This window comes from Rhinichthys klamathensis, unplaced genomic scaffold (genome assembly GCF_029890125.1).
Source record: "Rhinichthys klamathensis goyatoka isolate OS25496 unplaced genomic scaffold, OSU_Roscu_1.1 h1tg000098l_1, whole genome shotgun sequence".
NCBI classification, from domain to species: Eukaryota; Metazoa; Chordata; class Actinopteri; order Cypriniformes; family Leuciscidae; genus Rhinichthys; species Rhinichthys klamathensis.
In genome coordinates, this window is record NW_026606637.1 from 2,826,618 (window position 1) to 2,852,191 (window position 25,574).

Below are 25,574 nucleotides of genomic sequence, written 5' to 3' on the forward strand. Positions count from 1 at the left end.
TCTTGACATAGTGAGTGTGAACGAGAAAATGTTTAATTCTGTTGCGATGGGAAACCAGAACATTTTCAGAGAAAAGTTTCTTTTGCAAAAGTGCATATGCAAAACTTTTCTCATGTGAAAGTGTTTTTTTCTGTCACTTTAGGGGCTGCATAATTTTCTAATGGGGTAAATTTAAAAAATAAAAAGATTTTTATATTTTTACTGCAAAACAAGTCAAAAATACTCACTAAGAAAATTATTAATATTATTTTTGCAGTTTGAGACAGATAAACTCATTTTAGATTGAGCACCAGTGAAAAAAAGGCCATATTTAGCTATTGTTTTTTTAATCTACGCAACATTCTTGTTTTTTGTATGACAAAAAAGATAATTATATAGAAAAATCTACACTGTCGTCTGTCACTCCCCTCCCATGAATCTAAAAGCCTGAAATGTTCCATGGTTGCATGTAATCTCTTCCCAAAGCCAGTATTTGCCCCACTCCCCCTATTAAAAAAAGTTTTAAGTAGTGTCTTTGGCAGATTCACAGATAGATTTGTCTCCTTCTCTCAATGAGTAATAGAACAAGTTTTTTTGTAGTAATTTTTTAAGGGACTGTGACTGCTCTGTACATCTGTTCATATGCGAACATTGGCATACGTGCACCCACAAGCACAAACTCACTTGCACACTTTTACGATCTCACAATAGTGAAAACTGAGCTCAGATGACAGTAAAGGCTCAGGTAGGTGGTTAACGCAGACAAACAGAGAGATTCAGATGACAGTCGCTTGAATCTTGACACGAGGATGATAGTGGGATGTCGGCAGAAAAGTACAGCACACTCAAAAATGCTGGCCGCTTCACATGTCTTTTGTCAGTCGAGCAAGAAAGCCTATGCAAGAACGCCCATATTTGGGCATTTGGGCGAGGCATATTGTCATTGTAAATTAGAGATGGTTTTCGGATGTCCAGCCGGGTTGCAGGGTTGGTAAAAATCCATTTCAACAGTGCAAAGAGCAGGTGAGGAAGCAATGTTTGTTGGCTAGACACCAGATCTCATGGGGTGGGGCATGTCATTGTGATGTATGATGGGGTGGGGCAGGTTGGGCGTGGTCAGGCTCAGTGGATTATAATGCTATGAGGGACACAAAAGCAGAAGCAACGGAAGCATGTGCCACAAGCTGGGCGTTAATGCCCAACCACTGCTGGAGTCATCTGTCAGGAAAGGCTCTGGAGACTCGTACAGAGAGTCATCTGAGAGAGAAAGGAAGAGAAATAATGCATATTAAAGGGATAGTTCACTTTGAAATTAATTTTTGATATGTTTTAGCTTACCTCCAGTGCATCCAAGATGTAGGTGTCTTTGTTTCCACAGTATCTTCAATTTTGATAATTTTAGGTAAAACCGTTGTTGTCTGTCAGTCAGACAATGGAGGTGAAGGGGGTCCTCCTCAAAGAGCAGTCAAAATTAAACATTATTTAATGACTCGTAAATGTAAGTACACATTGATGCCCTAAGACACGAAACGAGTGGTTTTTGTGAGAAAACGAACAGTATTTATATTGTTTTTACCTCTTGTAACCACAGCCATGTCCAAGTTATCTGAGGGCGCGGACGCTTCCGTGTGTGACGTGTACGCAGACTGGTGCATAGATAAACTAGATGTCGCCTTGGCGACGGCAGTTCATTGGAACGAAACCTTAGCCAAGGCGACATCTAGGGTATATATATCTATGCACCAGTCTGCGTACACGTCACACACAGAAGCGTCCGCGCCCTCAGATAACTTGGGCATGGCTGTGGTTACAAGAGGTAAAAACAATATAAATACTGTTCGTTTTCTCACAAAAACCACTCGTTTCGTGTCTTAGGGCATCAATGTGTACTTACATTTACGAGTCATTAAATAATGTTTAATTTTGACTGCTCTTTGAGGAGGACCCCCTTCACCTCCATTGTATGACTGACAGACAACAACGGTTTTACCTAAAATTATCAAAATTGAAGATACTGTGGAAACAAAGACACCTACATCTTGGATGCACTGGAGGTAAGCTAAAACATATCAAAAATTAATTTCAAAGTGAACTATCCCTTTAATAATCATGTTGCACCATTGCCTTTTTCTGTCTGCTCCATATTACTTACAAACAGTAGAAAACAAACTGACAACAGCAATGTGCATTTCAGGAATCTTCTGCACAGGAGTGATTATAGGTTATTCATTGATCATTGAAAATATTCATTGCAGGAACAGTTTCAGCCTCAGGGGTACTCGGTCCTCATTCAGATCATATGATTTGGTTTGGTGGCATGTTTTTATGTTATTTTAGACTAATCATTTTAGACTCACTGTATTAATAATTAGAAATATTATTTTATTATAGTATCTGCATAATATATAAAAAACGGTATATATAATTATATGGACAAAAGTATTGGGACACTTGACTATTACCAACAGGGACTGTAATGACATTGCACTCTAAACACATAGACATTAATATGGAGTTGCAGCTATAACCCTTTGCAGCTCTAACAGCGTCTACTCTTCCGGGAAGGCTTTCCACAAGATTTTGGAGTGTTTCTGTCAGAATTTTTGCCCATTCATCCAGTAGAGCATTTGTTCGATGGGATTTAGGTCAGCCCAGTCAAGTTCTTCCACACCAAACTCATCCAACTATGTCTTTATGGACCTTGTTTTGAGCACTAGGGCACAGTCCTGCTGGAATAGAAAAGGGGCTTCTACAAACTGTTCCCACAAATTTGGAACCATAGCATTGTCCAAAATGTCTTGGTATGGTGAATCATTAAGATTTCCCTTCACTGGAAATAAGGGGATTAGTAATGGCCTCCTGAAAAACAGCCATAAACCATTATCCATTCTCCACCGAATTTTACAGATGGCACAATATATTCAGGCAGGTAACGTTCTCCTGGTATCCGGCAAATCTAGACTCACCCACCAGACTGCCAAACAGAGAAGTGTGATTCGTCACTCCACAGAACACGTTTCCACTGCTCCAGTGTCCAGTGACAGCGTGCTTTACACCACTCCATCCGACACTTGGCATTGGCATTGTACTTGGTGATATAAGACTTGCAAGGAGCTGCTCGGCCATGGAAACACACATCCTGACGCAGTTTTTGCTGATATTAATGCCAGTGGAAGATTGGACCTCTTCAGATTTGGAATCACCATGCCTCTCAGCACTCGGTGACCCCACTCTGTGACTATGTGGTCATCTGCTTTGTGGTTGATTTGCTGCTGTTCCTAATCGCTTCCACTTTCCGCTTCCACAACACATCATGAAATCTTCACAACCCCAAACTTTTGAACAGTAGTGTATATATTTTAAATAGTGTGTGTACATATACAAAAATTTTTACACTATTTATATTTTTTATATTTATATTTAAAATATATTTAACATTTTGTACATATTTATATAGCCTCTGTTGCATTTTTCTAATTGAACACACATTATAATTATAGTTATTTGCTAATTATATTATTTTTCATATTTCATTGTTAGAAAGAGAACCGTCACAAGACTTCTTTCTTCATCACATACTTTTTTATATATATATACTATTTTCAATCAGATTTAGTTAGAATCAGTCATATGTAAAATGGGATTCAGCTTCTGTGCATTGTTTACTCTCTCACTGCTGCCACCTCTAGCCCCTGGCCCATCCTTTTTTCTCAGCCTGCCTTTCATTGAGCTTTTGTCTCAGGTCTAACAATTCCAGTCTCTTGATCTCTAAATACATTATAATGGGGTCTGGGGTTTAGATTAACCCTTGTGTCTACAACAAGATTAGGATTCCACCCTGTCAGGGAGAAGGAAAATAAACAATGACATGGAGGGGTCACACCGGATGATAAAGCTTTTCACTGACAGGCATCTGCTGTTCTTTTTGTTACTCTCCATCCTGTATGCACTTATATTTATTTCATGAAAACATACCAAAGTCCACAACCTACTGAAACAATATGCAGCCCTTTGCAACAACTTTTTACACCTCTAAAGTCCAAAAGTGGACAAAGGATGAGAACTGTGAATTTGAATTCAATCAATTGAAGTTACATTCAATCAGAGATTAAATTGCTAATTGTGATTCAATTTAAGTGAAAGGCAATGTGCATTATCTCTGAGAAGCTGGATGGAGTCACGAGTGCTCTTGTAAACAGATACATGATCGACTGAGAGGTGGATCGTTGTTTCAATTTGCATGCGATTGTCTGAACTGCTCTCTGGAACACTTCTGTTTGCTAACAATTACATCACGCTAATGGGCTGTCACATGAGCTGTGGCTTCTCCTCGAAACTTACACAATGCCTAAATTATGACTGCAAATAGTAATTGTAAGGAATTTAACAATTCTAATTGTTATTCTGATTCCATTTCCTTATTGATTTGATAAATATGGGACCTCAAACTACACATTCTTAGATTGTACATTACAAGTTTTTTTAGGACTCTGTAATTAATGTTGGTTTTATATAGTTTTGATTTTCAAAAAAAAAAAAAAAAAAAGTTATAGTTTAGATTTAACTATTCTAAAAATGTCATGTGGTTTAACCAGATAAAAGTTATTTAAGTTTCTACACCCTATAGGTCTACACCCTATATGGTTGTACACATCTCAATCAATGTTTTCAATGTTTGTTTTTTTTAATGATTTTTTAAATGTTATTTTTAAGGTAAAAATTATATTTTAGAAATAGTCTCAGTTACGTACAGTATATGTTACCCTCGATCCCTGAAGGAGGGAACAGAGATGTTACGTCGGAAGTGAACCGACAAATTGGGGATCGCTTTGAGAGACCAATCTACTTCGAGTATAACTAAATGAGCCAATGGACGTTGGCATATGAGATTTGCATCTTATGTACCCTTTAATACTTTAATACCCCCGCCCCACAGCGGGGGTATTAAAGGGGTCATATAATGCCATTTTTGTACAAGTTAAAATGAATCTTTAGGGTCTAAATGAAAACTTTGTAATATACTTTTATTAAAAATTCTCATTAGTATTGTAAGAAAACACTCATTTTACCTGGTCAAAAACAGCTCTGTTTTTAGCACGCCGTTTCAGTGCATATGCTTTTAAATGATAATGAGCTTTGCTCACTCCGCCCCTCTGTTCTGCGGGCGTTTAGACACAACGCACGTGGAGTGTTGCCTTGACAACAGTTGAAGGTATATTTTGGAGAAAGAATGGCAGCGGGAGTCTCTGAGGACACATCTGTGCAACTGTATCAGTTTGAACCGGAGTCGGACCCGGAACAAGATGACGGCCGCAAAGAAGTTCGACAATTAAGGCTTGAACAGGACGTTTCTGAATGGTTGGTTAACGTAATGTCACTTTGATCTATCTTTGTATGCACTGGCAGTGGCAGGGTAGAGTAGTGAGATACGAACGCTATGTGTTTACTGATGTATAGGTTAGTTCGTTGACAGATTGATGTTACAGTTAATGGTCATGAACAACTTTTTTTCGCGATTTGCAAAGATTAATATAAAGGTTAATACAACTTTACACTCACTTCTTCTGGAGGTGCAGCAGGGACACGAATAGTTGGTACCGATCTTTTTTTCAGGGGCAGCTTCTTAGCAAAACCAGCTCATACTGACCCTTGTTTATAAAGCAGTCTGGTGTGAAATGATTCGCGCAAACATGAAAGCATTGACGTTGCTCGTGGGGAATATTCCTTTCGAAAACAAAACTCAGCCACTGTGTCTTCAGCGTTTCGGATTTAGGAACATCAAAATGACTGCTGTGTTCGTTATTACACCCAAGAACAGAACACCACAATCGCTTAGACGCCATTCTGCTATAGTGTATCAACAATGACGGACTATGATGACAGCTCGCTCAGGGCGGGGATGTGTTGAAACGCTGCTGTCAATCAACAATCATGGGAGGGGCGTCCGATTTAGTGACGTCACAAAATCGAACGGCTCAATTTGAGGCAGGGGAAAACATTTTAAGGAGATTAAAACAAAAACACTGGATGGATTTTTATCATTATAGGATGGTTGTGTACAGGCACTGCCAACACACATTTCAGTACAATCAACTTGAAAAAGTGCATGTACCATTATATGACCCCTTTAATACGGAAGCGGATGCATCGCATATTTGGTTTCCGCTGAGGAGCCAAGCCGGTGAACCTGTCTCCCAGTGGTGGTACAGCAACTGTGGCGACGGGACGTAAAGTCTCAGAGGGTTACATGCGTGACTAAGACGTTCCCTTTCAGTCGGTCATGTTTGACGTTACATCGGAAGTGAACCGACAAATTGGGAATATCCACCAACACGCCACTGTTGCTGGCCCTTCCAGCACCCTGCATCAGCAGAGAAAGTCAATCACTGCTGTCCCGCATGACCCACTCAGTGAGACTATTGGATAACACTGGGAAAGCGTGCCCTTCCCGCAGGGAGGTACCATGTGGAGGTTACCCATATGTACTGGCCAAGTAGGGCAGTACAACATATGGAAGGTCTATGGGGGGGCTCCAGCCTAGTGGGGGGGGAAAGACACAGGCTCACCGAGAGGGGAGGCCTACCGTGGAATAATACACATATGGGATCGCCACAGGGATCACTACATATGGACACCCAGCCTAGCACAGGTTCCACCAATGCATACAAGTGTTAGGTCTGGCATCAGATGCTCCACCACGTCTGACTGCCGAGGGTGGTGGAGGAACTCAACAGGGTTCACCAATTTGGAACTAATCTGGAGCAAATAAGCGCATGCATCCGGTCCACCGGAGGGGAATGGCGCAGCAAGCCGACACTGAGCGGGTTTCTAGTGCTACTGGTCACTTGGGGCGAGTACATGGGAGAATACCAGCTCTACACGAAGGCTATAAAATCTAGCGAACGTGTTGGGTTTCGCCCAGCCCGCAGCTCTACATATATCTGCCAGCAAGGCGCCTTGTGCCAACGCCTAGGAAGCAACACTTCTAGTAGAGTGCACCCTCAACCAGAGCGGGCAAGGCACCCCTTGGATTTTGGATTTGATACGCCAAAGCAATAGCATCCACTATCCAGTGGGCTAACCTCTGCTTGGAGACAGCCTTTCCCCTTCTGCTGGCCTTCGTAACAGGCAAAGATCTGGTCTGAGGTCCTGAAACTCTGCGTTCGGTCCACGTACAGGAGCAAAGCGCGGACGGGACAGAGCAAAGCTAGGGCTGGGTATGCCTCCTCCAAGGGCACCACTTGCAGGTTCACCACCTGGTCCTTGAAAGGAGTGATGGAGACCTTGGGAACATATATGTAATTCCAGGCACGATTTGTTGACCGAAAATGTTTGCAGGTCCCCTACCCTCTTGATGGAAGCCAATGCAACCAGGAGAACTGTCTTCATGGACAGAATTTGTAACTCCACTGACTACCGAGGTTCAAAGGGGGATTTCTGCAAATGCTGGTAAGCACCAGAGACAAGTCCCAAGAGGGTATAGAGTGAGGGCGAGGAGGATTTAATCTTCTTGCCCCCCTCAGGAACCTGATGATCAGGTCGTGCTTTCCTATAGATTTACCTGCATCGTGATGTGCGTCAATAGCGGCAACATACACTTTGAGGGTGGAGGGAGACAGCCTTCACTCCAACCCATCTTGCAGGAAGGAAAGCGTATGCAACCCTGATCGGGCATTTCTGGGGTCTTCATGGTGGGAAGAACACCAATCAACGAACAGGTTCCACTTCAATGCACTGCCGAAGTGATGGGGTCTACCAATGCTTGGGGCCAGTCCACCTAATTCCTCCACGTCCCGTCCAGAGACCAGATGTGGAGATTCCAGAGGTCTGGACTCGGGTGCCATAGGGTGAGAAAGCAGGTCCTTCCTCAGAGGAATGCGCCAGGGAGGGGCTGACGTGAGGAGCATCAGTTCAGGGAACCAGGTCCGATATACGCAATGGTCGCAGTGCTCAGCCGAAGTAGCCCTTTTCTGGTGGCCACCAGAAGAGGTACTAGATCGGGGGATAGGCGAAGGGACTCCACCTCGTCTGAGGTACTCGAGCAGGGTTTCTGCAGGTTTTATGACCTTTTTCTAAACTTTTTTCTAAATTTAAGACCTAAGACCAGTTAAAGAAAATTTAAGGAATTAAATTGAAGGGAAAATATTGACACGTCAATATGTTCTCTAAATGTAAATGTCTAGGAAGCACTTAATGAGTTGTATTAGCAACACTTCAAAGTTTGAAAATACAATTTCCAACAGATTGCCATTACTTTATAATTAATAAAAAAAATAAAAAAATAAAAAAAAGCTTAAAGTTGTAATAGCTTTGCCCCCAAACACTAGATTATGGAAATAACTTTTACAGTACCTTCTGATCACACTATAAGTGATGTTCTTTTTCAGAAGTTTTATCAGGGGCGACAGTGGCTCAGTGGTTCATGTAGGTTGTCTACAAACCGGAAGGTTGGTGGTTCAATCCTCGGTTCCACCTGACCAAGTGTCGAGGTGTCCATGAGCAAGACACCTAACCCCAGCTGCTCCCGACAAGCTGGATGGCGCCTTGCATGGCTGACACCGCCGTGAATGGGTGAATGTGAGGCAATATGTAAAGTGCTTTGGTGGCCATTGGGTCTGTGAAACTGCTATATAAATGCAGTCCATTTACCATTTTACCATTTATCTTGTTTTCCAGTGCAAATATCTAAAAGATTCTTAAATCAATATCCGTTATCCATTTTGAGAAGCAAAATTACATAAAATAAGAAATCTCGTGAAATCTTGTGTCATATTATGATTAAAACAAGAACAAATATCTGCCAATGGGTTCAGAAAAATCAACTTAATTCAAATGAAAAAGTAATTTTCATACCCATTGACAGACACTTGTTCTTGTTTTAAGCATAAACTGACTTAATTTTGTCAAATTTCTTCATTTTGCATCTCAAGTAAATGTACCTTGATTTAATTAAACAAAAATCCTGAGGAAGATATTCATTTTATTTTTTGCAGCGCATGCAATTTAATTTTGTAATTTATTTTAGGGCCCTGTTAAATCTGAGTCAAAAAGAATGTCTAATTAATTGCAATCATAAAACATATAAAACTTTTTGTCAACAAACACAACAAACATTTTTTTAGGGCCGTTTTATTTTTCCTCAAATTCCGTTTTATTTTGACCAAATTCTGAGTTTTCCATTTTTGGGTGAACTATTTGCTCACATGAGGGTGAGTAAACTATGACAGTTTTCATTTTTGGGTGAACTATCTCTTTAAGTGTACAGACCGCAGGGCTTGACATTAAGCTTTGTCAAGTGCTTGTCAAGTGCTTGGTCATTCACTTGTCAGAGTAAAAAAAGCTTGTCTGGAAAAAATAGAATTTTTTTTGTTTTGTAAATCTAATTTATTCTGAAGCAATATTCTCAGTGTTCTATCAGCTTTGACATTTAAATCTGCATTTTTGTGATATTTAACCGGAGGGCTTTTTTTTTACCTTTATAAATGTTTTTTTTTCTAATCTTATAAATGTATTAAATGTAAATTCTTAAATTTGATCTGAAAAATTACAACTGCATTAAACAATTTTATGATATTGTTTTGAATATTTTTTTGAAAATACAAACAAGAAATGTTGGGAAAAAATTATAAACATTAAACTAAACCACTAGTAGATGGCGGAAATTGACCGTCTTAATGAGTGAGTCATTCATTCAAACGATTCGTTCAAACGGCTGATTCGTTCAGTAATGAAACGCATTGACTGTGAGATGCGCTTTGGTTCTCCTGTGATCCTTGTTTGGAACTATTTTCGATGCTGAAATATAACAAAAACAGTCAATATTGGAGGAATTTGCATCTAAAATGTAAATGACTTCAATTTTATCTACTTCAATTTTTTCTACTTTGCCTCAATTTTATCTACTTTGAACTGTCGTATGAAATCAGTATGAAAACTGTCGATGTTTAATTGTTTAACTGTATCATATATTATATATGTAAAAATTCGACATTTTGATTTTTTACTGCAGTATGTTAACAGAGGCCCTGTTTACACGAGAACGCTCGCGGGTGAAAACGTAAAAATATTTTATCCGATGTGCCTTTCGTTTACACGGCGATGGCGTTTTTGGGGCTTAAAAACGCAAAAAAGTGAAACCACCCTCCAGAGTGGAAATCTTAAAAACGCTCCAAAGACGTTCCCGTCTAAAGGGTAAAAACGCAAAAGTCTGCTAGACAGTTAAGGTTGTACGCAGGCGCGCATTTCACATTGCCACCTAGCAGCCTGGAGTGCATACTACATCGAATTTCACACACTTTTGCGTCACCATATGCACGCAGATTTCCCACCCATAACGCTCGTCTAAACGCAGAATAAAAAGTGATAACGCAACGCCAACATTGTTACAGCAACATTGTTACCGTCACCTCAAATGTAATAAAATCAGAGTAATTCACGCAGTTTGGTGATTCACTAGTTTGTTTGTTTTCGTTATTGACATTTTAATCAGGCTATATGTCTAGTCAGGCAAGTAAAACTCTCTATCACTTGCCACTTCAATATATCCACTTATCCCGGACAAGCGGCAATGTCGAGCCCTGACCTACTTTTGATTTATTCATCCAAAAGTGGACAATTAGGGGAATTCCATTAGGGGAAAGTTTAGAAAAAACAAACAAATATAGTCTATTCATTCGCCTATTCATTATTTTTCTCACATGAATAGGGTAAACATTTTTACCTTTAAATATCACCATGAAAATTACTGAGTTGATTACTTACATCAAGACAAACAGAAAATGTATTACAAGTTTTTTGAAATTGTTTGTTAACATGGACAAACAGTGCATAATCTAATTACATATGTGCTAATTTGCATAAATACCACAACAAATCTAAACATTGGGTATAGAAGGTGAATATGTATTGTTGAATCTTGTTGACATATAACAGTAAAAAACTTAATGTTAAGGTCTGAATGGAACCCATTACCCATGAACATTAATACATAGAGGCAGGAAGAAGTACTTTAGAAACCAGCCTTTATTAATTATTATTAGCTGGGGTTTGGGGCTGGGTCAGTGGGACTGTTTCTGGGGGATAAATCTGAGGGAAGAACAGAAGACATGGGTAAGGACTCTGAGAATGCAGAAGACAAAATGTAGGTAAAATAAAAAGTGTCTGGATCAAAAAATCTAGTTACGTACACAATGCACTCAATGCCCAAACCCCATCTCTGCAATAATAATGAATAAAGGCTGGTTTCTAAAGTACTTCTTCCTGCCTCTATGTATTAATGTTCATGGGTAGCCTAAATGTGTTCCATTCAGACCTTAACATTAAGTGTTTTACTGTTATATGTCAACAAGATTCAACAAGACATGTTCACCTGCTATACCCAATGTTTAGATTTGTTGTGGTATTTATGCAAATTAGCATGACATGAGGGAGAGTGATTTAAGCAGTGTTACCCATATGCCATGTCTACCTGGGATGAGGGGTTAAATAAACCAAGACCTCTGTGTTTAACTGCAGGCTATCCTGGTGTTTGTGGCTTGTGTGTGCGAACCCCTGTAGGTCTCTTAACGTCTGAACCTGCCTGCCTGGATTAGTTGAAGGTCAACATTTTTTGATTGTTATCTGCCCTGTGTGAGATGAATAGCTTCCTACAGCAAGTGTCCCCGAGGGGCAACACTATCGCTCCACCGTTTATGGTACACGAATGATCAGCCCCATAAAAAAAGCTGTCTTAGACATCAGTGGAGGTCCAGAGTGAAGAGAACAAAGTTCCTAAAAATAAATTAAGCTAAGCGTTTCACCCATCACTGGAGTTAATACATGTGTTCACAGAATTCCCAGGGTTGACCTGCTTAAATCAAACTGGACACGAGGATTGGGATGTGAGATTCCTGGTACCTATTTGCAAGTGTCACCATAAATAACATAATGGCGGACAGACTCTGGAACACACTCACTTGTAGGCTTGACGTACACCTTCAGTTTCAAACACGGCTTCCCACCAAGGTTGGGGTGTGGTGAAGCTGTGAAGAGACAGAGAAAGTGAAAATTACAGTTAATGTTCCTCACATAAATCTATGTGACTTGACATGATTTAGTTAGAAATGGCTTAAAAGTACATGGGGGACAAAAGTACATGTAATTTTACTGTTTTTACCTAAATCAAAGCAACTAACCCAAATCACCAAGTTCAACCAATAAAGCACAACACTGATCATTGTGGAAGTACTTTTCCTGATTCATTTTTTAGGGATTTAATTTTTTTTAAAGGGATCTGAAATTAATTAGTGTTATGAAGTCTAAAAAAGTAGTGAAAATCAGACCAAAAAAAAGTGTAAATGTCTACATAACTTATTTTAAAATACTACTTAAAATACTATTTAAAAACTACTCATCACACCCTGCAAAATGACGTAATGACTTCAAAGACTTCCAGTCCTTTATTATAACTATTAAAGTGATGGGGTAAGATGCAAAATCTCATCTCAACACTTTTGATAAATGATTATGCTATTTTTAATTTTGTAATTTTATCTGAATATCAAAATTTGTGAGATTTATTTAGTCAAAACTGTTTTGAGGTTAATTGTTCTGTTTAACTGAACAGTGTGAAGACTTTAGACACTTTATGTTCTTGCATTTTTCCATGAATGAGTGTTTATTTTAACATATTTACTGTTGGCTATGACTCATTTCAGGGCTGGCCAAAATTAACTTAAAATCAATCAGAGCTAAATGTATCTTCATGTTTATAAGTATAGCCTCATATTACGAGAAGGCTACTTTCTACAACCTTTATATGTTCACAGTAAGATTTGGTGAATATGTTAATATGATATATATATATATATATTAGGGCTGTCAGTTAAACGTGTTATTAACGGCGTTAACGCAAACCCATTTTAACGGCGGCAATTTTTTTATCGCGCGATTAACGGTCTTTTTGGCCTAGCAAACTTTGTAGTTTTTTTCACATGCTTTTGCAACAGGATGCGGCATGCGCGGCTCTGCGCTATGAAACCCATTCATTTCAATGGCTTGCGCAGCACGAGTACGTTCCCTTTCAAAAGCTACAATCGATGCTGCCTGCTTAGCGCATTGGGAACGTCTTTAACCGTGACCCACTGTGAATATAGTGTGTAAACACGTCGATAGAATCGACCGGAAGTAATATAGCCTCAGTCGGTGACGTCATTGGCGGGTGCCCGCGCGCACCCGCGAGGCTATAAATAGATGAGCCGCAGGTGTATCGTCAGGTCTTTTGTCTTCAGAGACCTCTCTGTGTTGGTGTGCAAGCATCTATTTTCTCTCTGCTACAGATCTTTGTTAGGAGTTATTTAGCTTTATACCTGACAGTGTGCAGATTTTTTACTCTTTCTCATCTCTTAACGTCATTTAAAAGAGTTCAAAAAGCAAAAAGAGAAATGAGTCAGCAAGCTAAGCGCTGTGTCCCTCCATGTTCTCAACCCATGTCAGAACTGGATACACACGCTTACTGCTTTGTGTGTTTGGGGGAGGAGCATGCGGCCGCTGCATTGGAGTCAGGAGAGTGCGAGCATTGTGAGCTTTTCACTGTTAAAATGCTTCGCGCTCGTCTTGGCTACTTTCAGTCTGCACCCGCATTATCATCGTGGGGCTCCCGAATGGATTTGGCTGACGAGCAAGAGACGGGTCTGTCCCTTTCGCTGGCTTGTTCACCAGATCCACTCGTTCCCACGCGTGATCCCGAAGTGCATCCCAGTGCTTCATCGGCTCACACGGGGGACGATAATGAATCTCTTGGGTCTGCGGACTTCGAGTAGCCAACCTCTGAGTGTTCCTCGCGCGACGATAAATCTGTCGAGGAGCTTCTCGAGGTGGTTACTCGCGCGGTGGCCAGATTGCAGCTTGACTGGCCTCGTGAACAAGAGACCCCCAAACACAGTAAGCTTGAGGATAGGTTTTTGTCCGGTGGCAAGGGGGAGGGACCTCAACATCAGTCTCTCCCCTTCTTCGAGGACCTCCATGATGAGCTATCTAAATCATGGAGAAAACCACATACCTCTCGTGTCTTCGTGCCTTCGACGTCGACTTTTTCGACTATCGTGGGTGCAAAGGCGCGAGGGTATGCGGAGATGCTCCAGGTTGAAGAGACGCTCGCCAGCTATCTCTCGCCTGGGTCTGCATCTTCGCTTAAAAAAACCTCCCCTCCCCTCAAAGCCATGTAGAATAACATCTTCGCTTGTGGGTAAAGCTTACCAAGCTGCAGGTCAGACTGGTGCTGCGCTGCACACAATGGCTGTGTTACAGGCATACCAGGCTGACCTCTTGAAGGACCTGAGTGCGGGTAAAACGATAGATGAGGAAGCGTTTTCTGAACTGCGCCGAGCCACAGATCTGTCTCTTCGTGCTTTAGTTAGCACGGAGAGGCATCTGTGGCTCAACCTCACAGGCATCAAAGATAAAGATCGTGTCTTTCTTCTTGACTCTCCGGTTTCTCCCTCTGGAACATCTCCCTCTGGCCTGTTAAATCTCAACTCAAGACTCATCTATTTACCCTGGCGTTTAACACTCTGTAGTCTGTTTCCCTGTTTTCTTGTTATTATTATTGAGTGCCTACTGGTCTCGTTAGGTTTTAAGTATGTATAGTAGTTTTATATTTGTGTTTCTTTGATTCCTTGTAAAGCACTTTGGTCAACTTCGGTTGTGTTTTAAATGTGCTCTATAAATAAATGGATTGATTGATTGATTGATTGATTGATTGATTGATTGATTGATTGATTGGCGACTCGGTCAACTCAGTGGTCACCAGGTTCAGGGAGGTCAAGAAGCATGAGGAGGCGTTTGTTCAGTTCCTTCCTCGCCGCACTCAAGGGGAGGAGCCATCGGCCACCCAACCTCTCTCTGGTCCTTCAAGACCTAGGGAGGTTAAAAAGCAGAGCATGGCGAGCCGTGCTCCTCCTAGTAAGAACTGGAGACAGGCTTGTCAGGCTCAGCAACCTCCCAAGCCAGACCTCAGGACTATCATCAACAGAAAGAAGAAGTCCTGATGGTCTGGCGCCCAGTCTGGTGGGGCTAGCCCCCCGCAGGACAGGGCGCGTATTATATCCGACCGCCCCTTCTCGTTACCCCCACAAAACCTCTCCACCCTTTGGTGCTTCGGGGGGCAGCGGTTTCCAGCGAAATGTTAGTTGTTCCGTTGCTCCCTGCTTTCATCCAGGGCACGGAACATCTAACATCCCCTCAAGAGGAAGTATTAAAACTGATACCACTATCATAGAGTCTGGCAGCATGGTAACTTCTGCCAGGGATTTCTGTTTGGGTATTAAGCATAGTACAAATAGGATACAGAATCCAATTTATTCATCGTCCTCCGCGTTTCAATGGGGTGGTCTCCACTTCCGTAAGACCGGAGCTGATGCATATACTATCACAAGAGCTACAAACTCTTCTGAGCAAAGAGGCCATAGAACATGTTCCTCTGCCAGAGAGGGAGTCGGGCTATTACAGCAGATACTTCCTGGTCCCCAAAAAGGATGGGGGGTTGCGTCCAATCTTAGATCTTCAAGGCTTAAACCGTACAGTCAAAGCGCTCAAGTTCAAGATGTTAACCGTCAAGACGGTCGTGTCGCAAATTCAACATCACGATTGGTTCGTCACGATCGATCTGAAGGACACATATTTTCACATACAAATATTGCCACAACACAGGAAGTTCCTGAGGTTCGCTTTCGGGGGCGAAGCATACCAATTTCGGGTTCTTCCAATCAGCCTAGCCTTATCACCCCGCACGTACACAAAATGCATGGATGCAGCACTGGCTCCATTGCGACTCCAGGGCATTCGCATTTTGAATTACATCGACGATTGGTTAATACTAGCACAATCGCAAGAGATGGTGCTTCAACACAGAGACATCGTGTTGGCTCATCTAGTTTCTCTAGGGTTGAGACTCAACACCAAGAAAAGTGTTCTTTGTCCTGCCCAGAGAACGACTTATCTCGGAATCGTTTGGGATTCGATCACGATGCGGGCACAATTGTCCCCAACTCGAATCGAAACCAGTCGGCTAACTATGAAGAAAGTCAGGCTAGGTCAAGTTCGTACTGTTCGTCGGTACCAAAAGATGTTAGGTTACATGGCTTCAGCATCCACAGTGATTCCTTTGGGGCTATTGCACATGAGACCCTTTCAGTTGTGACTAAAAGCCAGGGGATTTCATCCAAGGGCCAATCCTCAAAGGCAAATAAAAATGACGCGCCGCGGGCTTCGTACACTATCTCTGTGGCTCAGACCCCGGTTCCTCGCCTTGGGTCCCACTCTAGGGGCGCCTTGTCGTCGCAGATTGCTAACGACAGACGCCTCCCTGTTGGGCTGGGGAGCGGTCTTAAGTGGTCGTCCAGCTCAAGGGGAATGGGAGGGTCATCAGCTCGATTGGCATATCAACTGCCTCGAGCTGATGGCTGTATTTCTGGCCCTGAAATACTTTCTCCCTCAGTTGAGAGGCTGTCATGTCCTAGTGCGGGTGGACAACACAGCGGCAGTTTCTTATTTAAATCACCAGGGAGGTCTGCGCTCACGCAAACTGAACAAAATAGCGAGGCAGATTTTCCTCTGGGCCCAGGAGAAGTTCCTATCACTAAGGGCAGTGTACATCCCTGGGTACCAGAATGTGGGAGCAGATTTACTGTCCAGACAGAAACTGCTGACGGGGGAATGGAAACTCCACCCAGAAGTAGTCGATCAGATCTGGACCAGATTTTACAAAGCAGAAGTGGACCTCTTCGCCTCCCATCAGACAGCGCAATGTCCCCTCTACTTCTCTCTTAGTCACCCAGCCCCCCTGGGTCTGGATGCAATGGCGCACATGTGGCCCAAAATGCGTCTGTATGCGTTTCCTCCAGTGGCTCTGCTCCCGGGAGTTCTAGCCAGAGTTCGCCAGCAAGGGTCTTGCCTCTTATTGATAGCGCCGCATTGGCCGAAACAGAATGTGGTTCTCGGAGATAATATCTCTCCTCAACGGCTCGCCATGGGCGATTCCGGAGAGGAGGGGCCTTCTGTCCCAGGCGGAGGGCACGATATTCCATCCCAGGCCCGACCTGTGGAATCTTCATGTTTGGCCCCTGATGGGTACCAACTGAGGGACACTGGGCTTTCGCCTGCCGTTATTGAGACTATTCTAAGTGCTAGGGCTTCCTCCACTAGAAAGAGTTATGCCAACAAAAGGGGTGTTTTTGAAAGGTGGTGTGTTGTACATAATGCAGATCCGGTCAACTGCCAGATTGCTTCAGTTCTGGATTTCCTGCAGGAAAAATTATCAACAGGCACATGCCCCGCCACTCTCAGGGTTTATGTGGCCGCTCTTTTGGCTTGCCACGCCTTGGTTGACGGGGTGCCACTCGGGAGACATCCTCTGCTCGCTCGCTTCATTCGTGGGGCCAGACGACTGAGGCCTCCCGTAAGAACCAAGATCCCTTCATGGGACTTAGCTATAGTCCTAGAGGGTCTGGTTGAGACCCCCTTCGAACCTCTAGAGTCAGCGTCTGACAAACTTCTGACCCTAAAGATGTTTTTTCTTATGGCTATAACCTCTCTAAAAAGAATCGGGGACATGCAGGCTCTGTCAATATCGCCATCCTGCTTAGACTTTGCCCCAGGAATGGTGAAAGTGATTTTGCATCCTCATCCCGATGACCTGCCTAAAGTACCGTTTTCGGCTGTAAATCCGGTCACTCTTGAGGCCTTCTGCCCTCCTCCGTTCACAACGCCAGAGCAGGAGAGATCTCACAGACTGTGTCCAGTCCGTGCTCTTCAGGCCTACGTTCACCGCACTAGCCAGTGGCGTAAGTCAGAGCAACTATTTGTTTGTTATGGGGGCAGTAACAGGGGTGCTGCCGCTACTAAACAGACCATGCCACATTGGGTCAGGGATGCTATTGCTCTTGCCTATGAGGCGCGCGGCCAAGCTTCGCCAACGGGTCTAAGGGCTCACTCCACCAGAGGGGTCGCCTCCTCTACTGCTTTGGCAAGGGGTGCCCCCTTACAACATGTTTGTGATGCAGCAGGCTGGTCCTCTCCGCACACATTAATAAGGTTTTATAGTTTAGATGTTCATGCCACTCCGGGCTCTCACGTCCTTGAGTCGACATCACAAGCTAATGTCTAGGGCTTTCTTGCGTTCTTGTGAGCACACCTACACAAACGTAAGGAGTCCAGACACCTTCAAGCACGGTGGCGTGGGTATTCTCGTTCCCAATGCGCTAAGCAGCACAGCATCGATTGTAGCTTTTGAAAGGGAACGTTCCGGGTTACTTGACTGTAACCCTGTTCCCTGGAAAAGCGGAACGAGATGCTGCGCTACTTTGCAGTGCTGATGATGTCCCAGGACAGCCCTTCAGACAAAATATCCTGACGATGCACCTGCGGCTCATCTATTTATAGCCTCGCGGGTGCGCGCGGGCGCGCCGATGACGTCACCGACCGAGGCTATATTACTTCCGGTCGATTCTTTTTTTTATTTCTTTTTATTTTTTATTATGCAATCCAATTCTTACAGGTGACTGATACAACAAAAAAAACATCAAGGCCACATACATAAACATCAACACTTAAACACGAACATAGCATACATATAAGTGTGTGTGTGTGTGTGTGTGTGTGCGTGTGTGTGTGCGTGTGCGTGTGTGCATGTATTACTGGGTGTGTGAGTGGAAATAACTTAAAGAGGAATATCTTACAGATACCATAGACGTGATAAAAATTAACTAAATAGTAATAGAAGAAAAAAAAAAAAAATAGAAAAAAGGTATTAATCGGAGGATGAGGAAGATATGATAATATAATCTTATAAAAATATAATAAAAGTAAGAATGGTAACAATAGTAGCAATAATAACTAATCTTTTCATCAGGAATGAGGGGGAGGTTGGAGGACAAAGAAAAGTACGAATAATAACCCAAAAAAAAATGCTGCCTCTGATCTCCCCCTGACCACGACACACTTCCATGGGCCACTAAGAAGATGTGCACCGGAGCCTTGGGCCCAACGACCTTCCCCATCACTCATCACTTCGGGTCGATTCTATCGACGTGTTTACACACTATATTCACAGCGGGTCACGATTAAAGACGTTCCCTATGCGCTAAGCAGCGCAGCATCTCGTTCCGCTTTTTCAGGGAACAGGGTTACAGTCAAGTAACCCGGAACGTTTTGTTGCTTCGTCGACCAAAGCGCAAGCGGATCTAGCTAGACCGGAAACAAAACAACAGGCACGCCGCACACACTTGTTTGGTCTTTCGAGCCGGCCAAATAGTAGGTTAACGTTACGTTTTGAGTGGATGACGAGTGCGAGACGCCGAAATGGATGCGAATAAGATTCTGAATGGAAAGTTTACTTTTAAAAAGTTACCAAATGGTTCCATTGACAAGACCAAAGTGATCTGTGTGTTTTGTCGTTGTGAACTGAGCTATCATCATCGCAGTACGTCCAGTCTGAAATACCACTTGATGGCCAAGCACACACACAGCTGATGCAAATTCTCCGCCCCCTCGTCAATATCAGGACCTTGTCAGTATTTCTTTCACCCTTTTATTGATGGACAGTGTTACATTGTGTGAGAGATTATTTGCTCCAAGTTAAAATGTTAGTGTGAAATTGAACACAGTATATGCCAATGTTGTTTGCAATAAAAAACATTTGCACAAAGCAAGCCGATCCACTTTTCCATGTTGATAAGAGCATTACAATGAGAAAAAATAATGGGACAAAAAGAAATCAAGACACATTTAGAATAGATAAAAATGTTCCATACAAACTTTGAGTTATGTCAGGACAATCATCCACAACCTCAAATGAGAGGACTCTATATAAAATAGCTGATCAGAAAACATGGAAGCTGGAAGAAAATATGGTTGAAAAATGCTAAAACAACTTTTGCAATGCATACAAATGCAAATCTGAACAAGTTATAAATAATAAATAAATGCTTGCTGGCTCTGGGAGCATATACATTTAAATAGATATAAAGTCATAGAAAAGTTATAAAATGTAATATTTTAGTAGATATTATTCTTGACAAAGCTCTGATTGCTAAGAGCTGCACAGAAGAGGCAACACGGTTATTCGATTTGTGATCACTGTGCTCCTTTCAAACGTAGTGTTTAGACTTAGTCATGTTTAAAACATTTAAATAGACATTAAATAGTAGAAAATATGCATGATATATAGTATTTTAGTTGATATTCGTCTTGAAAAAGCTCTGATTTATGAGAGATGCACTGAGACCTTTCTGTGCTCATTTCATTCATAGAGTTTACACTCATTCACTTCACACACTTATTGCACAGTGATTTTAGAGGTTTATGTATAATATCATGCTATCTCTTGGCTCACCTGTTATCCAGCAAACATTAAAAGTGACTGTGTCTGCCAAATATTTTTCCTACTATTCAGTAGAATTCATCATTAGTTTTGAAGTCATTATCCGTGCCTTTCCAAATAAGGTATTCGGTTTCAGGCACATCCCGAATATATAGGTTAGGCTGGTTAGCGTGACCCTTAGCCCCTGCTGGTAGAATGTTTACTTTTAACTTCTGAAACTTTACTGTTGTGCTCTGTAGCATTGCAAGGTAGAAAAAGTCAAGACAAAGACCATGTGGTCCTCTGACAGTAAACATATGTGAGATTCAGTGTCGTTGGTTAGGCCATGTCTACTGACACCATGGAAACCAGGAGCTCTTGTACTCTCTGAACCAGACAAAACATTTGCCTGGAGAGCAATGAACTAATTTCCATTACTCTGCCATGTGAGTCTCTCCCTCTCTTACCCTCACACATACATAACCCTCTGGCTAAGAAAAAGCACTTAGAGTCTGTTCTCCATTTAAAAGTCTAACTTCATTCTGGCACTCGTTTCCCCTCATCTCCTTCAAAAGCACACAAATGGATTTTTGGCTAATTTTTTTAAGATTGCAAATGGAAAACAAATCATGATTTTGCCATGACACAGTTTTCAGCTTGCTCTTCTGATACATAAAAATTCCTTCAGCAATTACCACAAATCACTCAGTGGCTCAGCTAATGGAGAGCTGATGTGTTCTGCACAAAAAGCTTCTTTTGGGTGAATTCTGCTCTAACAGGTGTTCTTAAGTGTGTACATAAAATTGGCACATGGTATTCTCATGCAGTCGAAAGATACTATATCAAAATCTGAGGTTACATTTTACTTTAGTGAACAACATAAATCAATCTTATTCAGACAATTATTTTATACAGAATTGTTAATACACTTTAAAGACTGTAAAAAAAAGTATCACAACGATGCATTGTACTACCATGTTTTTCCATACAATGTTAGTACTAAGGTATTCTTTTAAATATCTTGAAGTACCATGTAAATACAATGGCAAATGAATATGGTGATACAATATCATTCGGTTTTAAGAGAAAGACTAAAATCTACTATCTAAAATGTTGAAAAATATATAAAATTGTGTGTTTGTTAAAAAACATCTCAAAGCTGAAGTGTGTTTTCTGTGCAACTATCACCATTGACTGAAATTGAACTATTAATTAAAAAAAAAAATCAAACTCTCCTACCCCATCTTTTATTGGTCAGGAAAACAAATAGTCCTGCTCCAAACTTACACCATTGCTTGAGTCACTGTTACTATGTTGGGCTGGTCAGAATTTAACTAGTTAAATTGGACCCTAAACTAAAAACTTGTTACCAAGAAAGGATTTTAATATTTAAAAAAATGTCACATTTCACCATTAAAATGTAAATGTAAAATGTTTGGTAAAATGACATTTTCAGACTAACTAAACACAAAAAAAGAACTTGTGCTATGATTCTGGACACATTAAGAAAATTTTTTTTTTGTATAAACAGGGGGCTATCAGAGATCTGGCGTATTGTGTGTGTGTGTGTGTGTGTGTGTGTGTGTGTGTGTGTGTGTGTGTGTGTGTGTGTGTGTGTGTGTGTGTGTGTGTGTGTGTGTGTGTGTGTGTGTGTGTGTGTGTGTGTGTGTGTGTGTGAGTGTGTGTGTGAGAGTGTGTGTGTGTTGGGAGTCTCTGAAATTCCCATTTGCCGAATTCAAGCACACAGGCCTGTGAGAATGTCACAGTTGCCATTCACTCAGTCACCCTCTCTGGTGGGTCGAGGCGGGGTTGACCCAAAGGTGATGGAGATCCTCTATTGTTGTGGGATACGAAACTAAGCCTTAGTTAAGCACCCACCCCCCACCCCCCACCCCCCTTTGCCTCATAACCCCAGGGGCCATGACAGCAACAATATTGATAGTAGCCAAACACTTCTCTGGAGGAGGAGATGGCCTCGTCTGATGAATAGCCAGACTAAGTACTTCTCAGCCCAGGCCGCTGTCTTGAACAAAAGGTGCATAATAGCGGGTCTTGCACCAAGCGACAGGGCGGACTGCATTAAAAATAGCCCAGGACAGGCATAAGAAACACCCAGCCTCGAGAGCAAACTTTGAACCCTGGGTTCTTTCTTTCTTTCCTTTCTTTTTTCTTTGATTGACCCTCTTCTGTGTCTCCATTTTCCCCTCGCAACTGGGGTGAAAATGTCCCATGGTTGGAAGGAAGGTCTAGGACGCCCTGCTGGTTTGGTGACAATTCTGTGACGCCCACCACATCAAATTCCTGGACAGCCATGATATTTAAAGCGATTCTCATTTGAGACACTCTGTGCCTGCTTTTGGTCAGACTAGCATCCGTAAAACTATATCTCCACATTTACAAATCACACTAACTTTGAAAGAATAATTCACACAAAAACATTGCGTCGAGAGTCTGTGGGAATGCTCTGTGTGATTGCGTTGTAAAGTACATGTGAAATCAGTCCAATGGTGTGACGGAACGTCATAGGCGGGTGACGTCATCGACCAGGAAACTATAAAGCATGCCCGGAAAACAAAACAGTGCTAGGTTCTGATAGCCTGAAGCAAGTCGATCACAGGCATGCAGGACTTACAGTAGTAAACTGAGACATTCCCTTTCAAGGGAACTTGAGCTGCGTTTAGACGCTGTGGGAACCTTATACCCATGCCGCCATACTAGCATGAGCCTGTCTTTGTGAAATTGTTGCGCACACTAGGATGAGAGCACCAAAGCACCTAGAGTGGAACCCAGATCCAGAAACAGACAAATAAACAGGGCAGCTTTGTGGACGTAGGCATCTAATGCCCTGACTGGACACAGTAGATTAAGTTTCTCCTGATCTGATGTTTGAAAATGTGGATGACAAAAGGCCTGCAGTACAATAGGTGGCACAATGTTAGTGGGGACCTTTGGAACATAGCCTAGGGTGAAGAAAGGCTTTCACCATACCCGGAGCAAATTCAAGGCACGAAGGAGCTACCGACAGGGCCTTTAGTTCTTCAAATCTTTCAAGAGATGAGATAGCGAGAAGACAGTCTTGAGAATGAGCAATCTCAAAAGTCATCCTCATTTATATAGCGCTTTTAACAATGTAGATTGTTTCAAAGCAGCTTTACAGAGATAAACATATAATTTAAGGTAACAGAGATTGGTTCGGTTTTATAGCGGTTCTTGAATAATGTTATTTTCCAGCTAAAGTTAGTTTTGATTGATTCACTTCCGTCGAAATGATCATTTGTTATTAAATTAGGGGCCGCTAAGACGACACGTTCTCTCTAAACAGACTTTAAACGCGAACCTGTGATAAACGCTGATGGCGTTCACATGCGCATTAAGAATTGATTCTATAGTTATGTGCATTTGAATATATGTGTGCAGGTTTGTAATTCCCTACAAACCATGCCTAAACAAACTACTTGTCTTGCATATACATTTTGATACAGAATTATCACTGGTTGGTGGTCTCTTACGTAAACCAACCAGTGATAATTCTGTATCAAAATGTATATGCAAGACAAGTAGTTTGTTTAGGCATGGTTTGTAGGGAATTAAAAACCATGCCTAAACAAACTACTTGTCTTGCATATAAAGTTTGATACAGAATTATCACTGGTTGGTTTACGTAAGAGACCACCAATGTGTTGTCTGTATGGACAAGCACATGATGGCCCCTTAGGTCTGGGAGGAAGTGCTTAAGTGCTAGGAACACCACCATCATTTCCAGGCGGTTTATGTGCCAAGAGAGATGATGGCTATGCCACAGACCTTGAGCCGATCGATCCCTCATGATCGCCCCCCAGCCCGTGAGGAATGCATCTGTCGTTAGCGTTATGCAACGACAAGGAGCCCCCAACACAGGGCCTTGGGAAAGAAACCAAGGTGTTTTCCACATAACCAAGGCACGTAGGTATCACCATGGGGTTTCCCCTCAGGAAGGCTTTGAGCCACCACTGAAGTAGCCTCATATACAGCAGGTCAAAAGGTATCACGTTGGACGCAGCTGCAATGAGACCCAACAGCCTCTGGAAATGTTTGACAGTGAGTGACTGGCAGTGTTGTAGTCGAGACCAGCTCACTCGAGTCCGAGTCGAGACCGAGACCATAGAGGGTCGAGTCTGAGTCGAGACCGAGACCAAAGAGAGTCGAGTCCGAGTCGAGACCGAGACCAGAGAGGTTGGATAACCTAGGTTGGGTCTGAAACCATACCTAAAGATATCTTCAAGAATATGTAAAATATTTGGTGGTAACAATAAAATTGGCACCATACTCAAACAGTAAATCAAATATACCATGGAATCATGTACACTGTAATGGTAAAAAGGTAATTTTATTAAAATTATGACTTACAATTATTACAATCAGTTAGTGCTCTTACACATAACATTAGGCTACTGCACACAAATTCTGTGTGGCTCTTATATGCAAACTGAATTATGGATGATAAGGCAGACATTTTCAATACATAGTTGAGCTAGAGGCCACATCACATCTGACCTGGGTCCTGCTGCATTTGCGCGCCGCGAACGTTACGGTGTGTTCACACCGAACGCGAATAGAGCGTCAAATACGCGTCTATCACGTCCAGTTAGACGCTTGAACATTCGGTCGAGTTCAAATTTTTCAACTTGAGCGGAAGACATTCGCGGCAAACGCGTCGCCCAATTCGCGTCATTCGCAACGCCCGGCGCATATGTTCGAGTACGAGTCAATTCCGAGTCAAAATGCACACGAGTCCATGACAAGACCGAGACCATTAAAATATGGTCTCGAGACCGAGTCCGAGTCTCGAGTACACAACACTGGTGACTGGCCTACATTTAACACATTTACGCCTAAGAGAATCGAATCGATACAAGCAGGAGAAAGACGTGCCTGCATTGTCATTGAATCCCAGGGCTAGAATCAACCAATCATCGATATAATTCAGTACGCAAATGCCCTGGAGCCGCATTAGCGCCGGAGATGCATCCACGCATTTCGTGAAGGTGCGGGTGATAAAGCCCGATATTAGTATGCTGTGCCCTGAAACACACGAGGTGGCGGGGTTGGCGGAACGGTCCCCTAAGGGCACCGAGGGCAAATGGGCACCATATAGTGAGTTGTTCACGACTTCCCCCCGGAAGGGACTACCCTCAGAAGTCTGACACCGGTGGCGTCAGGACTTCTTCGCTAAAGCCTTAGAGATAATAATGGTCCACAGATCCGTTTTACCCTTTGAAGA

The 25,574-nt window shown here is 42.3% G+C and overlaps 1 protein-coding gene across 1 annotated transcript in view; it reads right to left on the reverse strand.

Moving 5' to 3' along the window:
• Window positions 1-317: 317 nt before the first annotated feature.
• LOC130086598 (ephrin-A2-like) overlaps window positions 318-25,574 on the reverse strand; it is a 151,847-nt gene continuing 126,590 nt past the window's right edge. The window contains exons 3-4 of the mRNA XM_056252661.1: window positions 11,934-11,999; window positions 318-1,236 (exon numbers count right to left, since the gene is read on the reverse strand). Of these exons, the coding sequence (XP_056108636.1) occupies window positions 1,118-1,236; window positions 11,934-11,999 (185 nt within the window). The 3' untranslated portion in view covers window positions 318-1,117. The remainder of the gene's footprint in view (window positions 1,237-11,933; window positions 12,000-25,574) is intronic.